Raw genomic sequence first — 22,037 nt, forward strand, 5'->3', positions numbered from 1 at the left:
TCTTCAATGAGGTTGTGCAGGGACCAAGATCCTTCTGTGGTTTTCTTCCAAATAGCATGTTGCCTCCTCTGCAGGATCCAGGATGGCTCACTACCGGATCCACATTCCAAGCAACAGGATAGAGAAAGGGGCAAAAAAATGATTATGCCATATTGAAGGACACACATCATTTCCCCTCACATTCCACTGTCCAGAGCAGTCATACCTGCACAGGAGATTGGGAAATGTAGTCTTTATTCTAGGAGGCAAACCCAACTGAAAAATCAAAGGTTCTATCATTATGTGAAAAGGAAAGAATCGATACTGAGGGAAAATTGGTGCTCTCTGCATCTCTTATTTAGATATTTGTATAGAAATTCAAACCTGAAAATCATTCTACTGGGAATATGACAGGAATGACTAGCTGACAAATAGCTATTCTGGGTTTTCATTTATAAAGGATTAGTTTACTTCCTTTGTTTATCCACCAAAAGCAATGAAATGCAAAACATTTTCTGAATGAGTTCCAAGGTATGTTTTATTGGTATAAAACCAAAATAAGATGATGTAATTCTCTGGTCTACCAGTTAGCTATGTAGCCCTAGATGAAAAAAAAAAAAAGATTTTTAAGGAAAAAAGTAAAATGTTTTACTTATAATAAAATACTGATTAGTCTTGTCAATTTATCTGACCAAAACAAAAATAGTTCTTTAATTTTTGTCAAGTAAAAAGTAATATTATCACAACTTCTGAAAAAATTCATAAAATTGAAAAGCAGAGAAAAATTTCTCAAGCCATCAATATATTTTTCTCCTTTACTATAGGAGAAAAAAAGGTATTCATCATTCTGCTAAAAGACATCACCTAACATTGCAAGGGGTACTCAGGGAATGTCTTAAATCTCTACCATACTGATGAATCCCCTTTTGCTCTTCCTATGGAGGAAGACTATTTAAGGTCAAGTTACTCAGCAGGTATATGATCTGGTGCAACACAAGCAAAACTATAATCACTCTGCTTGTGCCTGACGCAAAAGCTCTCAACTCCTAGTCTGTGTTATGTCCAAAGTTGTCCTTCATCTAATGTATTAAAAACTACCTTCGTGTGATCTTAGAGCATCAACCAAAGGTACAAAACAGATGTATCTTAAGTTATTTTTGTTTGAAATACACATAGACCAAGTTTCCATTTTCTCAAAAAGGCAGAACCCAAAAGTTATATTTTATGAAAGCCACTTTAAAGATGGCTTTATTTAGATGACCCCAGATGTATGAGTGCCATTATGGTTGTATAGCTATGAAACAGATCATCATCTTTTACCTCATTACATTTCCTCAATATAAAGTTCCCAGTGACTATGCGATCACATCCAATTTCTCCATTTCCAAAGAAGCCGAACAAGGGCACACTAGGAAAATACTTTCTAAATGCATCAGCCTCAACATTCCCCTTGGCTCTGTAATACTGAAAGCCCCTTCCAACACATGCAAACATGAAGCCAATGGTGTTCTGCTCTGGAATGTTGGCCGCTTTGAGGCGCTGCATTGCAGCCTCAGCAGTCTTCTCATCATTGACGTCCTCGCTGAGGAGCACAGTGGCACTCTGGATTCGGTGTCCACTAAACGACAGTCCAACCACACCAGTGGCATCAATATCCAGAGGGTTCCTGAAAAATTAAGTTAGAAAAGTGGCAATATCTCATGGAACATTAAAATTTTTAAGTATAAAAGCAAAATCCTTCTGATTCACTGATGGGAGGCTGCTGCCTTTAGCAGCCTATGGTCAATCTGGGGCACACCCTCACAGGTGAGTAAACTAGGGTTAAAAGTTATTAAAATTAATACATAAAAAATGCACAAGGCAGATCAAGAGAAGCCACCATTTTTTTTCAGTCACAAATACAAAGGGGCAATGCACATCCATAACAATTGCTGAAACCCATATTCAGTTATTAGAAGGTAGCTTCCTTACTTTCTGACTTCCTTTAAAGGAACCTTATAATTTTATTAATATACACAAAGATATCCATTAAATGAAGCCTTCTGCTATTATTTGCACTGTTAATGTCTTTTTCCCCCACTTCAGCTGTCAAATTCTGAAAGGGGTATATTAAAAATATAATAATGGAGGGTGATTTTATTTTTTAGAGACAGGTTCTCTGTCAGCTAGGCTGACGTGCAGTGGCACAATCATAGCTCATTGCAGCCTCAGACTCCTGGAATAAAGCAATCCCCCTGCCTGAGTCTCTCAAGTAGCTGGGACTGCAGATATATGTCACCACACCTGGATAATCTGTAAATACTTTGTAAAGATTGGATCTCACTATGTTGCTCAGGCTGGTCTCAAACTCCTGGGCTCAAGTAATCCTTCTGCCTCAGCCTCCCAAAGTTCTGGGATTACAGGGATGAGCCACTGTGCCCAGTCTTAGAGATAATTTTTAAAACCTATTAACTCTACAAGTTTTAGCTTTATGTCTAGTCCACTAGAAAATATGATTTTTTTTGTCTTGTTTATTGCTTTGAGTCTAGAGTTCAGCTTAATTTGATGGTTAAAAACTCATGCTTTCTGTTTATATTTGCCTACTATTATTAAAAAATGAAGTATTTTATCCTTACAAAAGAAAATGCAACATTGATAAGAGTTATAAAGCATAATATAGTAAACATCCACTAGGGGAGAAACAAGTATGTTACATTTCTATCATGCTTCCAACATCTGAATCTATAAAATGGGCAAGATTCACTGGACTAGTGAGAAACTAAGACTCAAAAAAGGTTAAGTGACTAAGATGATAAGGCTAGCTAGTAGTAAAATGAGTTTCTGAGGGGCAAAATCCATCTTCTGAAGTCCTCTGCTGCTTTTAAAACTATCACATTTATCACATTTCCTCTTTGGTACACAATTGTTAATACACTTGTCAATCTTGCCTCAAAGAATTATTCACCTTCCTTTTGGGGCCCTGGGTCAGTGGGTTATCTGGACTTTATTAAAATGGAGCACCCATTTACTCAATGGTTTCTCTTACCCACTTGCTGATAGAATATGAAGACCACATTAGAATTAATGGGTCATGTGAAGAGTAATGGTGGGGGAGGGGTGTTTCTCATATTAGGAATAAAAAGCAGATGATATACAAACAGCTACACTAACAAGCTAGTGCCCCAGATGTTATAAGTCTGAGTGAGATATCTGCATTTCAAAGGTACATTGTATGTTGAATCACCATTGCCCTATTGATATACAATTTAAAAGTTAATAGCAAAGACACAGGGAAAATTAGGCAAGAGGGGAAATAACTTAGCCACCAAGAATTCGGTGTATGTATGCACGAAACCTGGTGTTTGCCATCCTACTGCCTGGAATTCAAAGAACTTGGCTTTCCTCTCTTCCTCCTCCCTGGCAGTCCAGGGACCTCAACTTTAGCTATTTTCCTAGGTCTATTCTGGGTAGAGACTACCAGAAGAGCAAATGTAACTAGGATGGCCTACGTTATTCTTACAGATACTGGTCTCCAACAGTCTGTCCCCATGTCGCCACTCTAGGATGGGAATATTAAACAGTGGGAAACAAATGCTAGTGTCTACGAGCATTGAGGGTGGGGTAGGGTCTCATTTTCCTGCTAGAAACAAATGACATTTATGTCCACCTAATTGGTTCAAACTCAAAATGGTATGCACTTTCATGCAAGATGGAAAGGAAGTAATGGCTTCCAAGACAGAAGAGCAAATATTTTTATCTTTGAAAGCAAAAGCCTTAGTAACAAAAATCAAAGATCCACAATTTTTGATCTTGAAAAAGCCTTTCAAAAGATCTAATACAGAATTTCCAAAAATCAGTAGGACCTGCATGGGAACTGTCACAGGTAATACTATTCCCCTGCCAGATTTCCAAAGCATGGAGCATATTAAAGGCTCTGAGAAGTTCTGCCATGAAGATACACTTTAACCATGTGTTTCCTCTAAAGGAGGAAACGAGAGAGGAAGTGACATATCGAGGTCACACAGAGTACCACACCTGTCACAGGAAAGATCAACAGGCAATGGCAACATCAATTTTAGGGAGAATGTGAGTCCAACTAAGAAGTTCTTAAAGGACAATGTATCTAAAAATGTAATTCTCCAACCATAAGCAGAATTATGTTGAGTAAGCCCCACAGCCAATGTCTACTGCAAAATGGAATAAACTATTATCTTAACAATTCTTTAAACATGTTTTTTAAATTGTGAACCCCACAGTGACAAAACCTGAGACCATGTCCCTTCATTCGCAGAGGAAATCAGAAGCACACAAGACATACTTTTCAGAAGTCAGTGATGACAGGTTGTCCACCTGGCCTCCAGCCAAGATGATATTCATATCACTGAAAGTGCTGACTACTTGCTGCAGAAAATTATTGGCTCCCACCTTACAGCAATTATAACCAAAGACAAGGACCACACGAAGTTCAGGGTTGTCTAAAAGACCTGCAGAGAAACAAGAGCAACAGTTAAAGACAGCCTTAAAACAGAAATTATTTTATACATGTTGCAAAATGAAATGTTACTGTTAATGACTTGTGCTCCTTGTTAAGGGCAATTTAGTGGCTTAAGCTATCAAGTTTTCTATTTTTTTACATTTTTAAAATCTTATTTTACATCTTCTTCGATCTTATCAAGTTTTCCATTCTTTAGAAACATTATGCAAAATCTTAATTACAATTTTTTTCTATTAAAAAAACTAAATGGCTATTTGTATTAAGAAATACTACAATCAACACAAATAATAAAGCAGCCATGTACTGAGCAGCAACCCTTGGTGAACCAAGGTGCACGGGGCCTCCCGGTCAGGAACAAAAGGGGACACTGGTTTACACAGAGCTGGGGTAGCAACAGTGAGAATTTAAAGATTTTTTTTTTTTTTTAAAGGAGACAAAAGGTGCTAACCACCTATAGTGTGGTGAATAGTGCCCCCTGCCCCTCCAAAAGGTATATCCATATCAAATCTCTGAAACCTAGACATGTAGGCTTATTTGGAAAAAGGATTTTTGCAGATGTAATTAAGGATATTTTTTAATTTTTTTTTTTTTTTTTTTTGTAGAGATGGGGTCTCACTATGTTACTCAGTAAGGATCTTGCAATGAAATCATCTGGCTTATCCAGATGGGCCCTAAATCCAATGACAGTGTCCTCATAATCAAAGATTAACAACGGAGAGACAGAGAAGAAATGGCAGTGTGACCACAGAGGCAGAAACGGGAGCGGCAGAGAAAGAAAAAGAACAGACTCTCCTCTAGAGCCTTCCAAGGTAGCACTACCCTTACTGCTATCTCCATTTCAGACTTCTGGCCTCCTGAACTGTGCAGAATAAATTTCTGGTTTTAGGCCACCAAATTTGGGCAACTTTGTTACAGTGGCCTCAGGAAACTACTACATCACTGAAATACAGGCTTTATTCACCTCCTCCAGGGAAGCCAGTGGGAGTAAAGGTGAATTAGCCTTTAAAAGTTCCTTCCAAAGCAGGAAAGTGTTCAATTCTGTGACAAGGACTAAAAGCTGCTACCACTAGGAGGCGGCAGAGTGTAACAGAGACAGCCTACCAGCTCTGGCCACAGCTCCCAGGTTTCACAGGAGCCTCTGGCAGCTTATTTACAGACTATCAATTTGATTTTTTTTTTAACTTTTAAGTTCAGGGATACATGTACATGTCGTTTGTTACACAGGCAAATGTATATCATGGGGATTTGCTGTGCAAAGTATTTCATCACCCAGGTAATAAGCCCAGTATCCATTAGTTATTTTTCTTGATCCTCTCCCTCCTCCCACCCTCCACCCTCTGGTAGGCCCCAGTGTCTGTTGTGCTCCTCTTTGTGATCATGTATTTTCATCATTTAGCTCCCACATATAAGTGAAAACATGCAGTATTTGCTTTTCTGTCTCTGTGTAGGTTTGCTAATGATAATGGCCTCCAGCTCCATTCGTGTCCCTGCAAAAGACATGATCTCATTCTTTTTTTATGGCTGCATGGTATTCCATGGTATAAATGTACGATTTTTCTTTATCCAGTTTATCACTGATGGGCATTCAGGTTGATTCCATGTCTTTGCTATTGTGAATAGTGTTGCAATGAACATACATGTGCATGTGTCTTTATAACAGAATAATTTATATTCCTTTGAGTATACAGGAATTGATTGATCGACTTACGACCTATGCAACTTACGACCATTCGACTTTACGACCACAATCGCTAGCCACGACTGCTCCGCGTCTGGCAGCGCAAACGTTGCCCAGCTGGGCGTACGACAGTGCGGACCAGCTTCCAGCAGCACTACCATCTCCGCGTGTACCATTTCAACTGTACATATAGCCTACTCAACTTACGACCAAATCGTGTTACGACCGGCCTGCCAGTCCCAATCGTGGTCATAAGTTGAGCACTAGCTGTATACCCAGTAATGGGACTGCTGGGTCGAATGGTATTTCTGTCTTTAGGTCTTTGAGGAATCACCACATTGTCTTCCACAATGGCTAAACTAATTTACACTTCCACCAGCAGTGTTTAAGTGTTTCTTTTTCTCCACAAACTAGCCAGCATCTGTTATTGTTTGACTTCTTACTAGCCATTCTGACTAGTGTAGGATGGAATCGCATTGTGGTTTTGATTTGCATTTCTCTATTAATCAGTGATGTAGAGCTTTTGTTCATATGATCGTTGGCTGCATGTATGTCTTCTGCCAGCATTACCAAAACAGAGGTGCCTTGGGGACAGAAAAATGAATCCAATACCTAACACACTTGTGTTTCCATCTGATTTGACCACATGACTTCTACCTTGACAGACCTAAGGGAGTTACCTTAAGGAAACAAAGGGTTTGCAGATTCATGAACGACCAATTGCTAACACCAAATAATGACCTATTCTAGGAAACTGCCTCTGGTCTATTTCCAATTCTCTACACAGTAAATTACTGACTTGGACAGTAAAAAGAATATTACTTTCACGACATCATATACCCCAAACCATTACTAAAGGATCTTTTTTTTTCCTATAGACTAGCCCACAAAATTTTGAGAGAATATATTTTCTTCTTTAGAACAAATTTTCAGAGTTAGAAGAGGCCTGTGAGATCAACAGCCTAGTTTTATTTTACAAACAATGACTGCCAATGACAGAGAACTCACTACCCCAGGACAATATAATGACAAACTCCACATTAAAACCCACACACATCTCCTGACACTGAGGGCTTTAGGTTTTAGAAACCTTGTGACTTCTAGATCTCAACCTTTCCTACTGTTTTCTAAGCTCTCGATGCTCTTTTACAATTGTCTACTCAACATCTTATCTGAATATTCTAAAGTACGACGCCCACTCATTTAACAAACACATACCCAATGTAAAGGAAAATAAAAAAATCTCGGGACCTCCAAACTCCTTATGCCAAAGGGAAAGTTAAGCCTAGAGGCTGAGTCAAGTGAAGCCCCATCCTCTCCCCAAATTAACAGCTGCTACTTCACAACCCTGTCTTGTTGCATTCTACATTAGCCAGACTTACCCCACACACTCCCACCACCCTGCCAGGAAAGGCAAAAGGCTTTAGGCATCTCCAGATGACTGTTTCCACAAGTCGTTCATAAGGAAAATCTTTGCTGGCCTCAAAACCTTTAAGATGTACATCATCCCATAAAACAAGGACATGCCAATTGCAACTTTAGGTCTGCAATCTGTTCAATTTCACACTGATAACGTCCATTACAAGCTTAAATTCCCAGATGCTGCACAAAAACAAGATGAGATCAGTAATTCATCCACCTACTCTGAGACCCATAACTGGTTCTTCCTTTCTTCAAAAGGTTCACCTTATCCTCTGTAAAATGTAAATTTACTGGACTAAAGTCTCACAGGAATGTAACCATTCACCTCAGGCCTATCCTTCCCCATCCTTCCTTCCCTCCTTTAAAAACATGTATTGAAAGCCTTTTCAGAGTACATGGCCACTCATTTGTGACTACTGTTTTTCCTGGATACACCCTCAACCTCTGGCTCAGTAAACCTCAAATGATCGAGATTCTTGCCTCAGTCACACATTTTGGTTAAAACCATCTTCTCCAGTGGTGTTCTTTCAACATCTTCTCCAGTGGGTTTACTCTCAGCGAATGAACACATCCCCCTCCCCACAAACCCCAGAAAGTGGAATTACTTTCCCCTACCCCAATCTAGTGAACAAACCCACCTTAGCCAAGGCTGGCTGCCTGACAGAGCAGATGGCTCTGCATTGAACCCACGGACTACCTGCTGCTACCAGAAGGTCACAGAGGGAAGGTACAACTCCAACTCCTTGCCACTCAAAATTTAAAGGCCTATGATAGGAGGGAAGAGAAAGGAGCAGTGCCAATTTTTCCTGAAAGGTTCTGGGTTCCCCCCAATTCATAGGTAAAGGGTCATCAAGGACCCAATGTTCTGGGCCACCTGCCATAGCATCTGACTACAGATTTTATTCTAGAATTTTCCAAAAGTTGATACATTAACAGGGACTCACCACAACTATCAAAAACAATTCCATAACAGTATTTATAAGGCACTTTAAACAGTGTAACCTCCTGGTGAACCTTTCAAGATGATAAGCTGGTTACGAAATGTAACCTCAGGGAACAATAGATTGACCTGCCATGTAAGACTGGTAACTAGTATTCAAGTTAACTACTGCAGGTGTCTACCAAGAGATGTCTTTAGTTTTGGAATAGTATGAAACTGTTCTTTCCAGTAATAATCCTGTTAGGTACATTTAGCAAAGAATTACCAGAATTACTAGGAATTTTTCATCCACCAACCCCCCACTCTCCTCCCTGGCTATAAATCCCCACCTGTGGTTGGTGCATCTGGAGTTGAGCCTGATCTCTGTCCCCAGTGCAAAACCCCGTCACAGTGGTCTCTTTAAAAAGTGTCTGCATCACTTTTTCTTTAACACTACCTTCCTGCCACTTCTGCTTTCTCAAGGGCTGGGCAACTTTCAAGCAGAACAAGTTCAATCCCTTGTGCTTCAGTACTAATTCTCTCTGCTTCACATCTGGTATTGCCATGACCCCTCAAGATTCTCTATGACGTCTGCAGGTAACTTTAAAACTTTGCCCTACTTCAAATTTTTTTGGAATCTGACTTAAGTCATGAAAGTTGCATTTTTACCCCTCTTGGTGGCTGGCAGAATTCAAGAGGAGTAATTAAAGGATCAAAAAGCAGGGAGCAGAAAGAACCTGAACAATCTACAAGCTACATCACCAGATTACCAATCTCTTAACAAACACTTTAGTAAAGAACACTGTTCTAAGTACGTTATAGAAATTAACTTATTTAATGCCTGTAACAACGTGTTATGTAGTGTTTTACTCCTTAAAAGTGTGACGATTTGATACTTTCAAAATTCATTAGTCAATGTACTATACAGCTGCACTAGCCACAAACCCATGACACCGCTGCCACCTCCCTCATTCTCAACACCCAACATCTCATCAGTCACCAACCACATCCTGTCCATTCAGCCCCAAACTTCATCTTGAATCCAACCTCTTTTCTTCAACTCCACGCACCACTGCCCTGCTCCAAGCGGCAGTCTCCTTTCCTTAACCACTACAACAGCCTGTTTCTCCTGCAGCTACTTTTTTTTAAAAAGTATTTTAACTGAAAAATTTTTAAGGCATGTATTTCTCATGTACAACACGGTGTTTTGAAATATATATACACTATTGAATGGCTAAATTAAGCTAGTCCTGTATCCACTCTTGTACTCTAAAATGATCACCACACCATAGCAAGAGTGGTATTTTCAAAAGATCTATCAAATTTTGTCACTCCTGTGTTTAGAAACCTGGCTTCCTGCTGCACTTCCCTCAAATATTTTTGATCTGTGGTCAGCTGAATCCATGAATGCAGAACCCATGGATATGGAAGGCCAAGTATACCTAAAATTAGGACACAAGATAGCAAGTGAAACAATGGAGATGGCCATTTTACGCTGGGAAAAGCTTCAATTTCAGAAGAAAATGATGCCTTTGAATAAGCCAAAACCGCTGACATCAAGCAGCTCAGGAAAGGACACCGATAAGAAAGCTTCACAAGCACAATAATTTTGGGGTTGTTTTTCCTTCCAGTTTTCTCCTTCCTATACTTGGCACTATAATGCAAACATGATCTAACAAATACAATAATTTTATCATAAAAGGGGGTCTCCTGCTCAAGATTTTGGCTCTTTCTCATAAACTAACAAAATTAGGGTCCTAGCTTCAACCAGTGCTATATCAGGGCCTCATCAAAGATTCCCAGGAAGCTCAGGAGGTGGGGGGGCGGGGAACAGAAGACAGAGTACTGCCCAGGGAAGAGCCATGTCACCTCTCTGGTCAAAAAAGGCAGCACACAGAAAGTTTGGCCATATGACCTTTACCGGCAGCACTGAATCACAAGGCAAAACAAGCATCTCTAATAGGGTTTGATTTTTCCCAATTTCTTCTCTCAATCCTGCTCCTCCTGTCCCAGTGTTCACATTTCTGGTCTCTGCACCATCACCCTGTCTCCTAGGATCAAAACTCAAAAGTAATTACTGAGGCCCCAGTTTCCCTTCTTTCACATTTAATCATTTGTTAATTTCCTCCAATTCATTCCCTACTCCTCATGCCCTAGTGTTATTTCTTGCCTGGACTCTTGCAGAAAACTCCTAAGTGGTCTCCCGTTTCCAGTGTCTCCCCACAAAGGAGGGCCACATTCACCTCTGTTTAATGACATCTGAGTAACAGCTATCATTTACTATGTACAGGAACTAAGCTCAGACTCTTTAGCCTGGCCTCACTGCACCCCACCCTTTGTTCCTATGATCTTCTTGCACATACCCTTTGCTTTCAAAACGATTACTGTTTCTCCAACATGCTCTGGGATTTCCTGGCTCTGTGCCCGTGTTTCCGTATCCCCTTAGCCAGTGATATTACTCATCTGTCTCTCTCATATGCTTCCCATCCTTCAAGGGCTTAAATACCACCTGCCCTTGATCCCTCCCACTGGCAGAAACCCTACAGCAATCGACCCATTCTGCTCTCACAGCACACCTCACATGCTCACTGGGTTATGATACAGTCAGGCACCACATAACACTTCAGTTAAGGACAGCCAGGCGTAGTGACGCGCACAGTAAGCATATATAACAGTGGTGCCAGAAGATTAATAGAGCTACAAAATTCCTACTGTCTAGTGTGTAGCACAATGCATTACTCAAATGTCTGTGGTGATGCTGTTGTCAACAAGCCTACTGCAGTGCCAGGCGTATAAAAGTATAGCACATACAGTCACGTACAATGCATCATGCTTGATGACAATGAATGACTATGTTACGGGCTTATGATTTACTATCCTATACTTTTTATTGTGATTTTAGAGATTACTCCTCCTACTAATTTAAAAAAAAGTTAACTATAAAACAGCCTCAGGCAGGGTCCTTCAGAAGGCATTCCAGAAGAAGGCACTGTTGTCATAGGAGATGACCGTTCCATGTGTATTACTGCCCCGAAGACCTTCCAGTGGGATGAGGTGCAGTGGTGGAAGACAGTGATACTGATGGTCTTGACCCTGTACAGGCCTAGGCTAATGTGTGTGTTTATGTCTTAGTTTTTAACAAAAAGCTTAAAAAGTTAAAAAAAAATAAAGATATAAGAAAACTTTTTATCTAGCTGTACAATGTGTTTGTGTTTTAAGCTAAGGGTTATTACAGAAGAGTTTAAGAGCTAAAAAAAAAAAATTTAAAAAGTAAAAAAGTTACAGTAGGCTAAGGTTAATTTAATATTGAAGAATTTTTTTTTTTTTTTTTTTGAGACAGAGCCTCGCTGTCACCCAGGCTGGAGTGCAATGGCGTGATCTTGGCTTATCAACACCTCCACCTCCCGGGTTCAAGCAATTCTCCCGCCTCAGCCTCCGAAGTAGCTGGGACTACAAGCATGTGCCACCACACCTGGCTAATTTTTGTATTTTTAGTAGAGATGGGGTTTTACCATGTTGGCCAGGCTGGTCTCAAACTCCTGACCTCAAGTGATCCACCTACCTCGGCCTCCCAAAGTGCTAGGATTACAGGCTTGAGCCACTGCGCCTGGCCAAACAAAAATGTTTTAATTAATTTAGTGTAGTCTGAGCGTACAGTGTTTATAAACTATACTCTACAAGGCTATACAGGGCTAGGCCTTTATATTCACTCACCACTCACTGACTCACCCAGACCAACTTTTTAGTCTTGCAAATCTCATTCATGTTAAGTACCCTAGAGAGGTATACTGTCTTTCATATCATGTTTTCACTGTGTCTTTTTAATGTTTAGATATGTTCAGATGCACCAATACATACCATGTATTACAACTGCCTACAGTATTCAGTACAGTAACATCCTGTCCAGGTTTGTAGCCTAGAGGCAACAGGCTAAACCGTACAGCCCATGTGTATAGTAGGCTGTACATCTAGGTCTGCGTAAGTACTATGACGTTCGCATAACAACAACATCGCCTAAAGATGCATTTCTCAGAACTCATCTCCTTCATTGAGCAACACATGACCATACAAGTATCCTTCATACCTTTTCTGGAATGTCACTGAGGCAGAATCTGCATCCAGTTATCACACCTTTAACATGCTGAAAAAAAATTTTTTTTTTTTTGACACAGGGTCTCACTCTGTCACCCAGGCTACAGTAGAGTGGCATGATTTCAGCTCACGGCAACCTCCGCCTCTTGGGCTCAAGCAATCCTCCAACCTCAGCCCCCCAGATAGATGGGACTACAGGTACATGCCACCATGCTTGGCTAGTTTTTTAGTTTTTTTTTTTGTAGAAATGTGGTCTCACTATATTCTCTAGGCTGGCCGCCTCAGCTTCCCAAAGCACTGAAATTACAGGCATGAGCCACCATACCCAGCCTGAATAAAACGAATGTAGGATTTCTACGTTATGAGCCAACTGAATATAGACGGCCATCTCATCAACAGCAATAAATTTGTCATCTTCTTCCTTCCTTATACTAAATTTGCTGCTGTAAATCTTTCCAGAATCTGGGCTAAGTTGCCCTGGACTGGCTTACTCCAAGGCCTTCAAAGGCATTTGATGCTTTTACAGACAGACTGCCAGGCAACATGCAAATGGCTCTCAAACCAACATGTCTGACCACAGCCATTCCTTTGAGTTTCAGACCTACTATTTTCTAACCCCCTGACCAACTCTGAAAAACATCTAGTTTGCTGAACTTTGTTAGCTCCAGCTAGCCTACCAATATCAAGTCTCATTATGTTATGACAAGATCACATAAGGTCAGTACATAGCACATTTGCTCCTAAAATTCATTTTGCCTTTACACTTAACAAAGGGTCAATTTTAAAGGCACTATCTGACCTCTTTCCAAAGGAGGTTTGGCATTCTTAATTTAGGATAGCTTTAACATTTCTGCTAACTCTGCTATTTACATACCCTAAGAGCCTTAACTCTCTACTGCCATTAAAGTTCAGTTTCCTCATCGAAAATATTCCATAAATAATTCTACCTGTATGTGGCAAAGCTGTGGTGAAGGTGAGACGTGCAGCGCAGCACAGCACCTGGCATACAGTAGCTCCATAAACACTGGCCATCATTAACTGACACTTCAACTCCCTTTCACCTAATGTCCCTTCCTGAGCTACTTATCAATCCTCCCTCTAGTCCATTCCCTGCCACAATACAAGGCCGCACTACAGATGGAGGAGGGTCCACGCTTCACACAGTAAAGCCTGCCTGCGTAGAGACCAACACTACCATCTAGCTACATCTCCTGTTGCTAAGCGCTTTATAGAAGTCATTTCATTTAATCTTCACAATTCTGTGAATTCAGTGTTAGTTGTTTCCACTTTATAGATGAGAAAAATGGAGGTTTAGAAAAATTTAAAAGCTTGCCCTAATTGGAGAGCCAGAAAGTAGCAGAACTAGGGCAGCTACAAGCCTGCAATCTTTTTTTTTTTAAGGTTGACTACCTTCTATTTCTTTATTTTTTTAACTGACAAATAAAATTGTATGTATTTATCAATGTATAACATGATGTTTTTAAGTACATATACATCGAGGAAGGGTTAAATCTAACTAATTAACATATACATTACCTCATATAGTTACCACTTTTGAGGTAACAGTCACTCTCTCAGCATTCTTCAAGAAAAAAATATATGGGCCAGGCATGGTGTATCACACCTGTAATCCCAGCACTTTGGGAGGCCGAGGCAGGCAGACCACTTGAAGCCAGGAGTTTGAGACCAGCCTGGCTAACATTGTGAAACCCCATCTCTAATAAAAGACAGAAAAAAAAAAATTAGCCAGGCATAGTGGTGCACATAGCCTGTAGTCCCAGCTACTCGGGAGTCTGAGACATGACAATCACTTGAACCCAGGAAGTGGAGGTTGAAGTGAGCTGAGATCAAGCCACTGCACTCCAGCTTGGGTGACAAAGTGAGACCCTTTTCTGAAAAAAAAAAAAAAAAAAAAAAAAAGAGACTGCATGGTCACTGACTATAGTCTCCATTTTGTACAACAGACCTCTAGAACTTACTCCTCCAAAATGAATTTTGTATCCTTTGACCATCATCTCCCCAAACCCCCTCCCAACCACCCTGGTAACTGCCATTCAACTCTATATTTCTATGAGAGCAACTTTTTTAGATTCCACACGAGTGAGATCATGCACTATTTGTCTTTCTGGGCCTGGCTTATTTCACTTAACACCCTCCAGGTTCATCCATGCTGGTGCAAATTCTTCTCTATGGCTGAATAGTATTTCATTATGTATACAGACCACATTTTCTTTATCCACTCATCGGCTAATGGACACTTAGGTCAATTCCATATCCTAGCTATTGTGAACAGTGCTGCAATAAACATGGGAGTGCAGATATCTCTTGAACATACTGATTTCATTTCCAAGTCGGCATTCTTGACAGCTACACTACCCTGTGTTCAACAGAGCTGGCTGCTGAAGCTTTCCACCATCTGTGTGGACCTGACCGCCCTCTTCCACATTATCAAGAGGCTCCCGGCTGCTAGTCTTTGCTCCTAATGCTTTTGTTCTGTGCTTCCCCTCCCATCCACCAACCACTTGCACTTTTTTTTTTAATTGTCAGGGATAGTTGTAAAAACTAGTCTTAATGTTCATACCCCCTTTTTTCCTCATCAGTAAAATGAATTTTACCTTTGTTGTTACACAATTTTTTTTACTCCTGCTAGGTTAAGTCCCATTTCAAATAATGGAGGTTTATCTCTACAGGCTGGCTAATCCTATGCAGAAATGAGGTGTTACCACTGAATAGCTTTTATGCCAACAGTGATTTTTAACAGTGATTCTTTTAATCAATTAAGTGAATCCAATCAGTTCATTTGCAGATGTAAATAAAAGGCTTTAACGCAGCTTTCCTTGAGTAGCTAGTTTTCTATTTATTATATATTAAGTTAAGCTTTCCCATCCAAGCTTAGACATTAAGCCAACCCTTTAACTTATCAAATTCACTTCAGGGCTCCATCCACACTACCTACGGATGTTTCCCAGCACATCCCTTGCTTGACAGACTTGGCTTAATTCACACCTTCTCCCGAACACTCATCAGGGTCATTTTACTTGTTCCATATTTCTAATTAGCCCACAAAGAACTAACCTGCATCTTCTAAAAACTTCTAAAATGCTTGTTACTAGAATAAAAAAGAATAGATTAATAAAACAAAAATAGAGCAAAATGAAAGAACTATTAGAGCAAGAAGTCCTTAAAATTTGGAATTAAATACAAACAAGTTTATTATCAATAGAGTAATTTATGAAAAAATTTTCAATTATGATTTTCTTGGGCTTTAATGTAAAATAATTTTAAAAGTAAATCAATTCTACCGAAAGTGTGTCATACTGGCCTCTGTGAATCACCTGTCTGAATTGGTCACATCTCCAGTAACAAGTGTACTTACTTTAGATTCTCCCAAAGGAACCTAATATCCACCAACTAGCCAGAATTAAAAAGAAAACAAAATTAACCAATAAAATGAGCAGTTAATGATAAATAAAAGTAACTTACCTACTTCAGTGAGTTGATGTCTTTCTAATGCGAAATTCTTTGGATCCTTAATAAAATGAAAGGGTTGTATTTTTATTCCTTCAATTTGAGGAAATAATAAAGCAAAACCAGATTCTCCAATTTCTATTTCCTGAGGTCGATTGCTACCTGATCCCATTGGAGTCACTAGAGAAAAATTTAAACAGTTTCACGAATAGATTCAGTAAAAACTAGATAACTACAGTTTAGGTCACTAAGATAATCATCAAGCTAGCAAGCCACTATCTGAGTAAAAGTTTCCCAGCTTTGACAGTTTTGGGGTGTAGTGTCATGTTTGCAATTTAACTTTCATATAGCTCAGAAAGAATTTTTTTATAAGCAAAGTGAGAAAAAATAAATGTGGCAAAATTTTTCAACTGCTGAGTTAGATAAAGGGTATATGGACATTTATCATGCTATTCTATTCTTCTTTCAACTTTTCCATAGGTATGAAGTTTTTTTCAAAATAAAAAGTTGGGGGATAGTAAATACACTTTCACAGCAATTCCAATTTTTAAAAGTTTACCCTAAAAATATTTGACAATTATATGTACACTCAAGTATTGTATCATATAATTTTAAACAGAAAATAAAAAGAAAAACCTGAATGTCCCACACTGGTATTCAGGTTAAAAGTTACGTTGATAGAATATGGTCATTAAAATGATGACAAATATGTATTTATAGACATGGAAATATGTTTGTAACACGCTCTGAATTTTAAAGGTAGATATCACAGATTGAATTGTGTCACCCCACCCCACTGCCTACCCCAAATTCATGTTGCAGCCCTAACCCCACCATGTGACTATATTTGGAGAAAAGGCCTTTAAAAGATAATTAAGATTAAATGAGGTGATAAGGGTAGCGCCCTAATCCAACAGGACTAGTGTCCCGAAAAGAAGAGGAAGAGACACCAGGCACGCTTATGTACAAAGAAAAGGCCATGTGAGAACACAATGAGAAAGCAGCTGTAAGCAAGCTTCAGAGAGACCATCCCTGATCTTGGACTTCTAGCCTCCCAAACTATGAGAAAATAAGCTTCCATTGTTTAAGCCACCCAGTCTGTGGTATTTTGTTATGGTAGCCCTCGCAGACTAACATAGTAGGTTACAAGTCTAAAGAAAATTATATTCTGTGTTTTTTTTAATTTCTGAGACGGAGTCTCACTCTGTTGCCCAGGCTAGAGTACAGTGGCACGATCTCGGCTCACTGCAGCCTCCACTCCTCCAGGTTCAAGCAATTCTCCTGTCTCAGCCTCCCGAGTAGCTGGAATAACAGGCGTCCACCACCATGCCCGGCTAATTTTTCTATTTTTAGTAGAGATGAGGTTTCACCATCTTGGCCAGGCTGGTCTTGAACACCTGACCTCGGGATCCACCCACCTCAGCCTCCCAAAGGGCTGGGTTTACAGGTGTGGGCCACCACACCGAGCCCATTCTGGTTTTTTATAGTTACATACATATGTAAACAAAGGTTTATATCATAATAGAGTGGTTAACTCTGTGGTGCTTAAAGGTACTTAATTTTTTTGCTTTTGCTTACCTGAATCTTCTAATTTTTCTTTTTCTAACAATAAATAACAATTACATACTAGTATAAAAAAATAAACTTTTTGTTTTGAGACGAGTCTCACTCCGTCACCCAGGCAGGAATGCTGTGGTGCAATCTCAGCTCACTGCACCCTCTGCCTCCTGGTTTCAAACAATTCTCCTGCCTGGGCCTCCCGAGTAGCTGGAATTACAGGCATGAGCCACTATACCCAACTAATTTTTTTACATTTTTTAGTAGAGATGGGGTTTCGCCATGTTGGCCATGCTGGTCTCGAACTCCTGACCTCAAGTGTGATCCACCTGCCCTGGCCTCCCAAAGTGCTGGGATTACAGGTGTGAGCCACCACACCTGGCCAAAAGGAAATAGACTCTTTTTTTAAAAAAAATGTTAAGCCTTTTAGAAACCAAAGCTATAGCAACTGAACAAATAATATTCATTTGTAAACACGTGAAATCCTTTTGACCTCACTGTACAAGACTCTGAAATTCAGATTAAAAATTTTTTCAATGAAGATTAAAAATAATAATACTCAGTAGAATACTACTGAGTTGAAACAAACAAACAAACAAAAGCATAACAGCGTCCAGGTGCAGTGGCTCACGCCTGTAATCCCAGCACTTTGGGAAGCTGAGGCGGTGGATCACCTGAGGTCACGAGTTTGAGACCAGCCTGGCCAACATGGTAAAACTCGGTTTCTACTAAAAATATAAAAATTAGCTAGGTGTGGTAGTGGCAGGCACCTGTGATCCCAGCTACTTGGGAGGCTGAGGCAGAAGAATCACTTAAACCCAGAAGGTGGAGGTTGCAGTGAGCTGAGATCATGACATTGCACTCTATCCTGGGCAATAAGAGCAAAACTCCATCTCAAAAAATAAAATAACAGCTAACATTTACTTATTGCTTTCTGTGTCTCTCTAGTGTAAATGCTTTACAGGTGTTAACTCATTTAATCCTCACAACCCTCCACGGAAGGTACTACTATCATCATCTCCACTTCCTTGATGAGGACAGTGAAGCCCCATGAAGTTAAGTGACTTGCTCAAAGTCCTACAGATATTAATCGGTACAGCTGGCATTCCAATCCAGGTATCTAACCACTGCCTCACTACTGCCTCAACAGACTCTCTCCTCCCCCAATTAGCTACAGAAAAGAATCAAAAACAATAAAAACCAGCAAAATTTACCTGCAGCAATCAAGCATAGAAAGGGGCATAACTGCATACTACAGAAGTCAAACAGTGGTAGCAAAGTGGAGAAACAGGAGTTTCCTAATAAGGCTCATCTTTGCTCCTAATCCCAGCCCATCTCACCCCCACCCACCAGAAACAATACTGCTTAAGCTGACAGAACTCTGAAAATGCCCACAAATACTTCCTAATTTGGAGGGAGGCAGAATGAGATCTCTCCCCTCTTATGAATGACTACTAGGGATGCATTATCCAGGTAGCCTTGAGATGAGAAGTACTAACTGCGATAACTTAATAAACATTAATATAAGTCAAATATAATGCCATGGTAAATATGACTAACTTTACTGTATTTTAGATGGCCAGAAATATAAATGCGGTTTTTAGCTACAAAGAATTCACCAATCCAAAGGACTCCACATTAATGCAAGGAGGAAATCATCAAGTTGCTAATTTCTCTCACCTACAATTCCTGGGGTCACAATCCCAAGGACCTGGCATTGTTTGGGGAATAGCTTCTCAAGGGCAAGTGCTGTTTCCATACTAGTTCTTTTCCTTGCTGTAAAAATACAGTAGCAAAATGATTATCATCCACTTAAAGTCAAATCTGAGAATGAAAAAGTAAAAAAGCAAATACTGGAAATCTTTAAGTTACTTGACACCAGAATGCTCTACATAAAGGTCTAAGATCTTTGATTAAAACACTTTACCTGTTTTGGCCCCGGTTTTTAAATTCTAAATCTGATGTTCTGCATCACTAGCCTGCCTTTCCCCTTGTTCATATATTGCTTTTGCTCCAATGATGTCAAATTTAGCAGAAACAGCTGAATTTTGATTTGCTATTGTACGTTTCTGTTCAGCTGATATTGCAGCATAACTACTATCTGACTGCATCAACAGTTAACTGGATTCAAATGAGACAATGAGAATCCATTATCTAAGTCTAACTTGGGGCCTCAGTGTGCCCATCTTGGATACCATTCTGCCGTTTCCCTCAGCAAGCCAAAAATGCACCATTTCCACACATAACTTTCGTAAACGGGACCTCATGTTCCAATATAGTAAAAGGCCTGAATAGCCAAAGTCATACATCCTATTTTAATAATAAAAAGTGCCTGGAGAATTAAAGCATCTCAAAATGAGAAAAACAACTTTTTAACAAATTTGTTTCAACTACAGTACAAGGTTTAGAAGTCAATCTGAAGCAGAAAGGGTTTGTCAAGGTTCAAAGGTAGATATTTTTCACGGATACTACAGGAGGCAGTCGCAGAGCCTCAGACAGTTAACTCTCAGGACGAGTACAATACTGAACTCCAAACAGAAGGCACATAATGAAAAAAACAGAAACAAAACCTTTTCTTTTGATATTTACCTCTCTTATGGCCACGACACTCTTCCAGACTAATGAAAGTTTCTGAATCAGCCATGTAAAGAACTGTATGTGGTAAGATGCGAACATTCTGCAAAGGAAAAACAAAAAATTGAAATTGGATCCCAGGAATCCATGAATGCTTTTGCACGGTCCCTTAAAGTATCCCCAGTCCACAGTGCAATCAAATTAGAACTCAGGATTAAGAAACTCACTCAAAACCACACAACTACATGGAAACTGAACAACCTGCTCCTGAATGACTACTGGGTGTAAATAATGAAATTAAGGCAGAAATATTTAAATAAGTTCTTTGAAACCAATGAGAACAAACACACAACATACACCAGAATCTCTGGGACACAGCTAAAACTGTGTTTAGAAGGAAATTTTATAGCATTAAATGCCCACAGGAGAAAGCAGAAAAGATTTAAAATTGACACCAAAACATTTCAATTAAAAGAACTAGAGAAGTGGCCAGGCACAATGGCTCATGCCTGTAATCCCAGCACTTTGGGAGGCCGAGGTGGGTGGATCACCGAAGGTCAGGAGTTCAAGACCAGCCTGGCCAACATGGTGAAACCCTGTCCCTACTGAAAATACAAAAAATTAGCAGGGCATGGTGGCATGTGCCTGTAATCCCAGCTACTGGGGAGGCTGAGGCAGGAGTACCAGTTGAACCTGGGAGGCAGCACTCCAGCCTGGGCAACAGAGACTCCATCTCAAAAAAAAAAAAAAACAGAACTAGAGAAGCAAGAGAAAACAAATTGAAAAGGTAGCAGAAGACAAGAAATAACTAAGATAAGAGCAGAACTGAAAGAGGTAGAGACACAAAAAACCCTTCAAAAAAATCAGTGAATCCAGGAGCTGGTTTTTGGGAAAGATTAACAAAATACATAGACCACTAGCCAGACTAATAAAGAAAAGAGAAAAGAATCAAATAGACACAATAAAAATGACAGAAGGGATATCATCACTGATTCCACAGAAATACAAACTACCATCAGAGAATATTAATAGACCAAATAGACACAATAAAAAATGACAGAGGGGATATCACCACTGATCCCACAGAAATACATACTACCATCAGAGAATATTATACCTCTACACAAGTAAACTAGAAAATCTAGAAGAAATGGATAAATTCCTGACACATACACCCTCCCAAGACTAAACCAGGAAGCAGTCAAATCCCTGAATAGACCAATAAAGAGTTCTGAAATTGAGGCAGTAATTAATAGCTTATCAACCAACAAAGGCACAGAACCAGACAGATTCACAGCCGAATTCTACCAGAGAATCAAAGAGGAGCTGATACCATTCCTTCTGAAACTATTCCAAACAACAGAAAAAGAGGGACTCCTCCCTAACTCATTTTAAGAGGTGAGCACCATCCTGATACTAAAGCTTGGCAGAGACACAACAAAAAGAGAAAATATGAGGCCAATATCCCTGATGAACATCAATGTGAAAATCCTCAATGAAAAAAATGGCAAACTGAATCTAGCAGCACATCAAAAGCTTATCCACCACAATCAAGTTGGCTTCATCCCTGGAATGCAAGGCTGGTTCAACATATGCAAATCAATACACATAATCTACCACATAAACAGAACCAATGACAAAAACCACGTGATTATCTCAACAGATGCAGAAAAGGCCTTTGATAAAATTCAACACTGCTTCATGCTAAAAACTCTCAATAATTCAATGCTATCCCCATCAAGCTACCATTCACTTTCTTCACAGAAGTAGAAAAAACTACTTTAAATTTCATATGGAACCAAAAAAGAGCCTGTATAGTCAAGGCAATCCTAAGCAAAAAGAACAATGCTGGAGGCATCATGCTACCTGACTTC

General features: G+C 39.7%; 1 protein-coding gene across 2 annotated transcripts in view; it reads right to left on the bottom strand.

Moving 5' to 3' along the window:
* Positions 1 to 214: 214 nt before the first annotated feature.
* The window catches only part of FBXO22 (F-box protein 22), a 29,177-nt gene continuing 7,354 nt past the window's right edge, over positions 215 to 22,037 (bottom strand). The window contains exons 3-7 of one of the 2 annotated variants that reach the window (XM_017518217.2): positions 20,179 to 20,266; positions 19,270 to 19,365; positions 16,048 to 16,212; positions 4,277 to 4,442; positions 216 to 1,645 (exon numbers count right to left, since the gene is read on the bottom strand). In XM_017518217.2, coding sequence (XP_017373706.1) covers positions 1,228 to 1,645; positions 4,277 to 4,442; positions 16,048 to 16,212; positions 19,270 to 19,365; positions 20,179 to 20,266 — 933 coding nt within the window. In that variant the 3' untranslated portion in view covers positions 216 to 1,227. Of the gene's footprint in view, positions 1,646 to 4,276; positions 4,443 to 16,047; positions 16,213 to 19,269; positions 19,366 to 20,178; positions 20,267 to 22,037 lie in introns of both variants that reach the window. The other variant, XM_017518218.2, reaches the window with a different exon arrangement.

The sequence above is a fragment of the Cebus imitator genome, unplaced genomic scaffold, assembly GCF_001604975.1.
Source record: "Cebus imitator isolate Cc_AM_T3 unplaced genomic scaffold, Cebus_imitator-1.0 Scaffold664, whole genome shotgun sequence".
NCBI lineage: Eukaryota > Metazoa > Chordata > Mammalia > Primates > Cebidae > Cebus > Cebus imitator.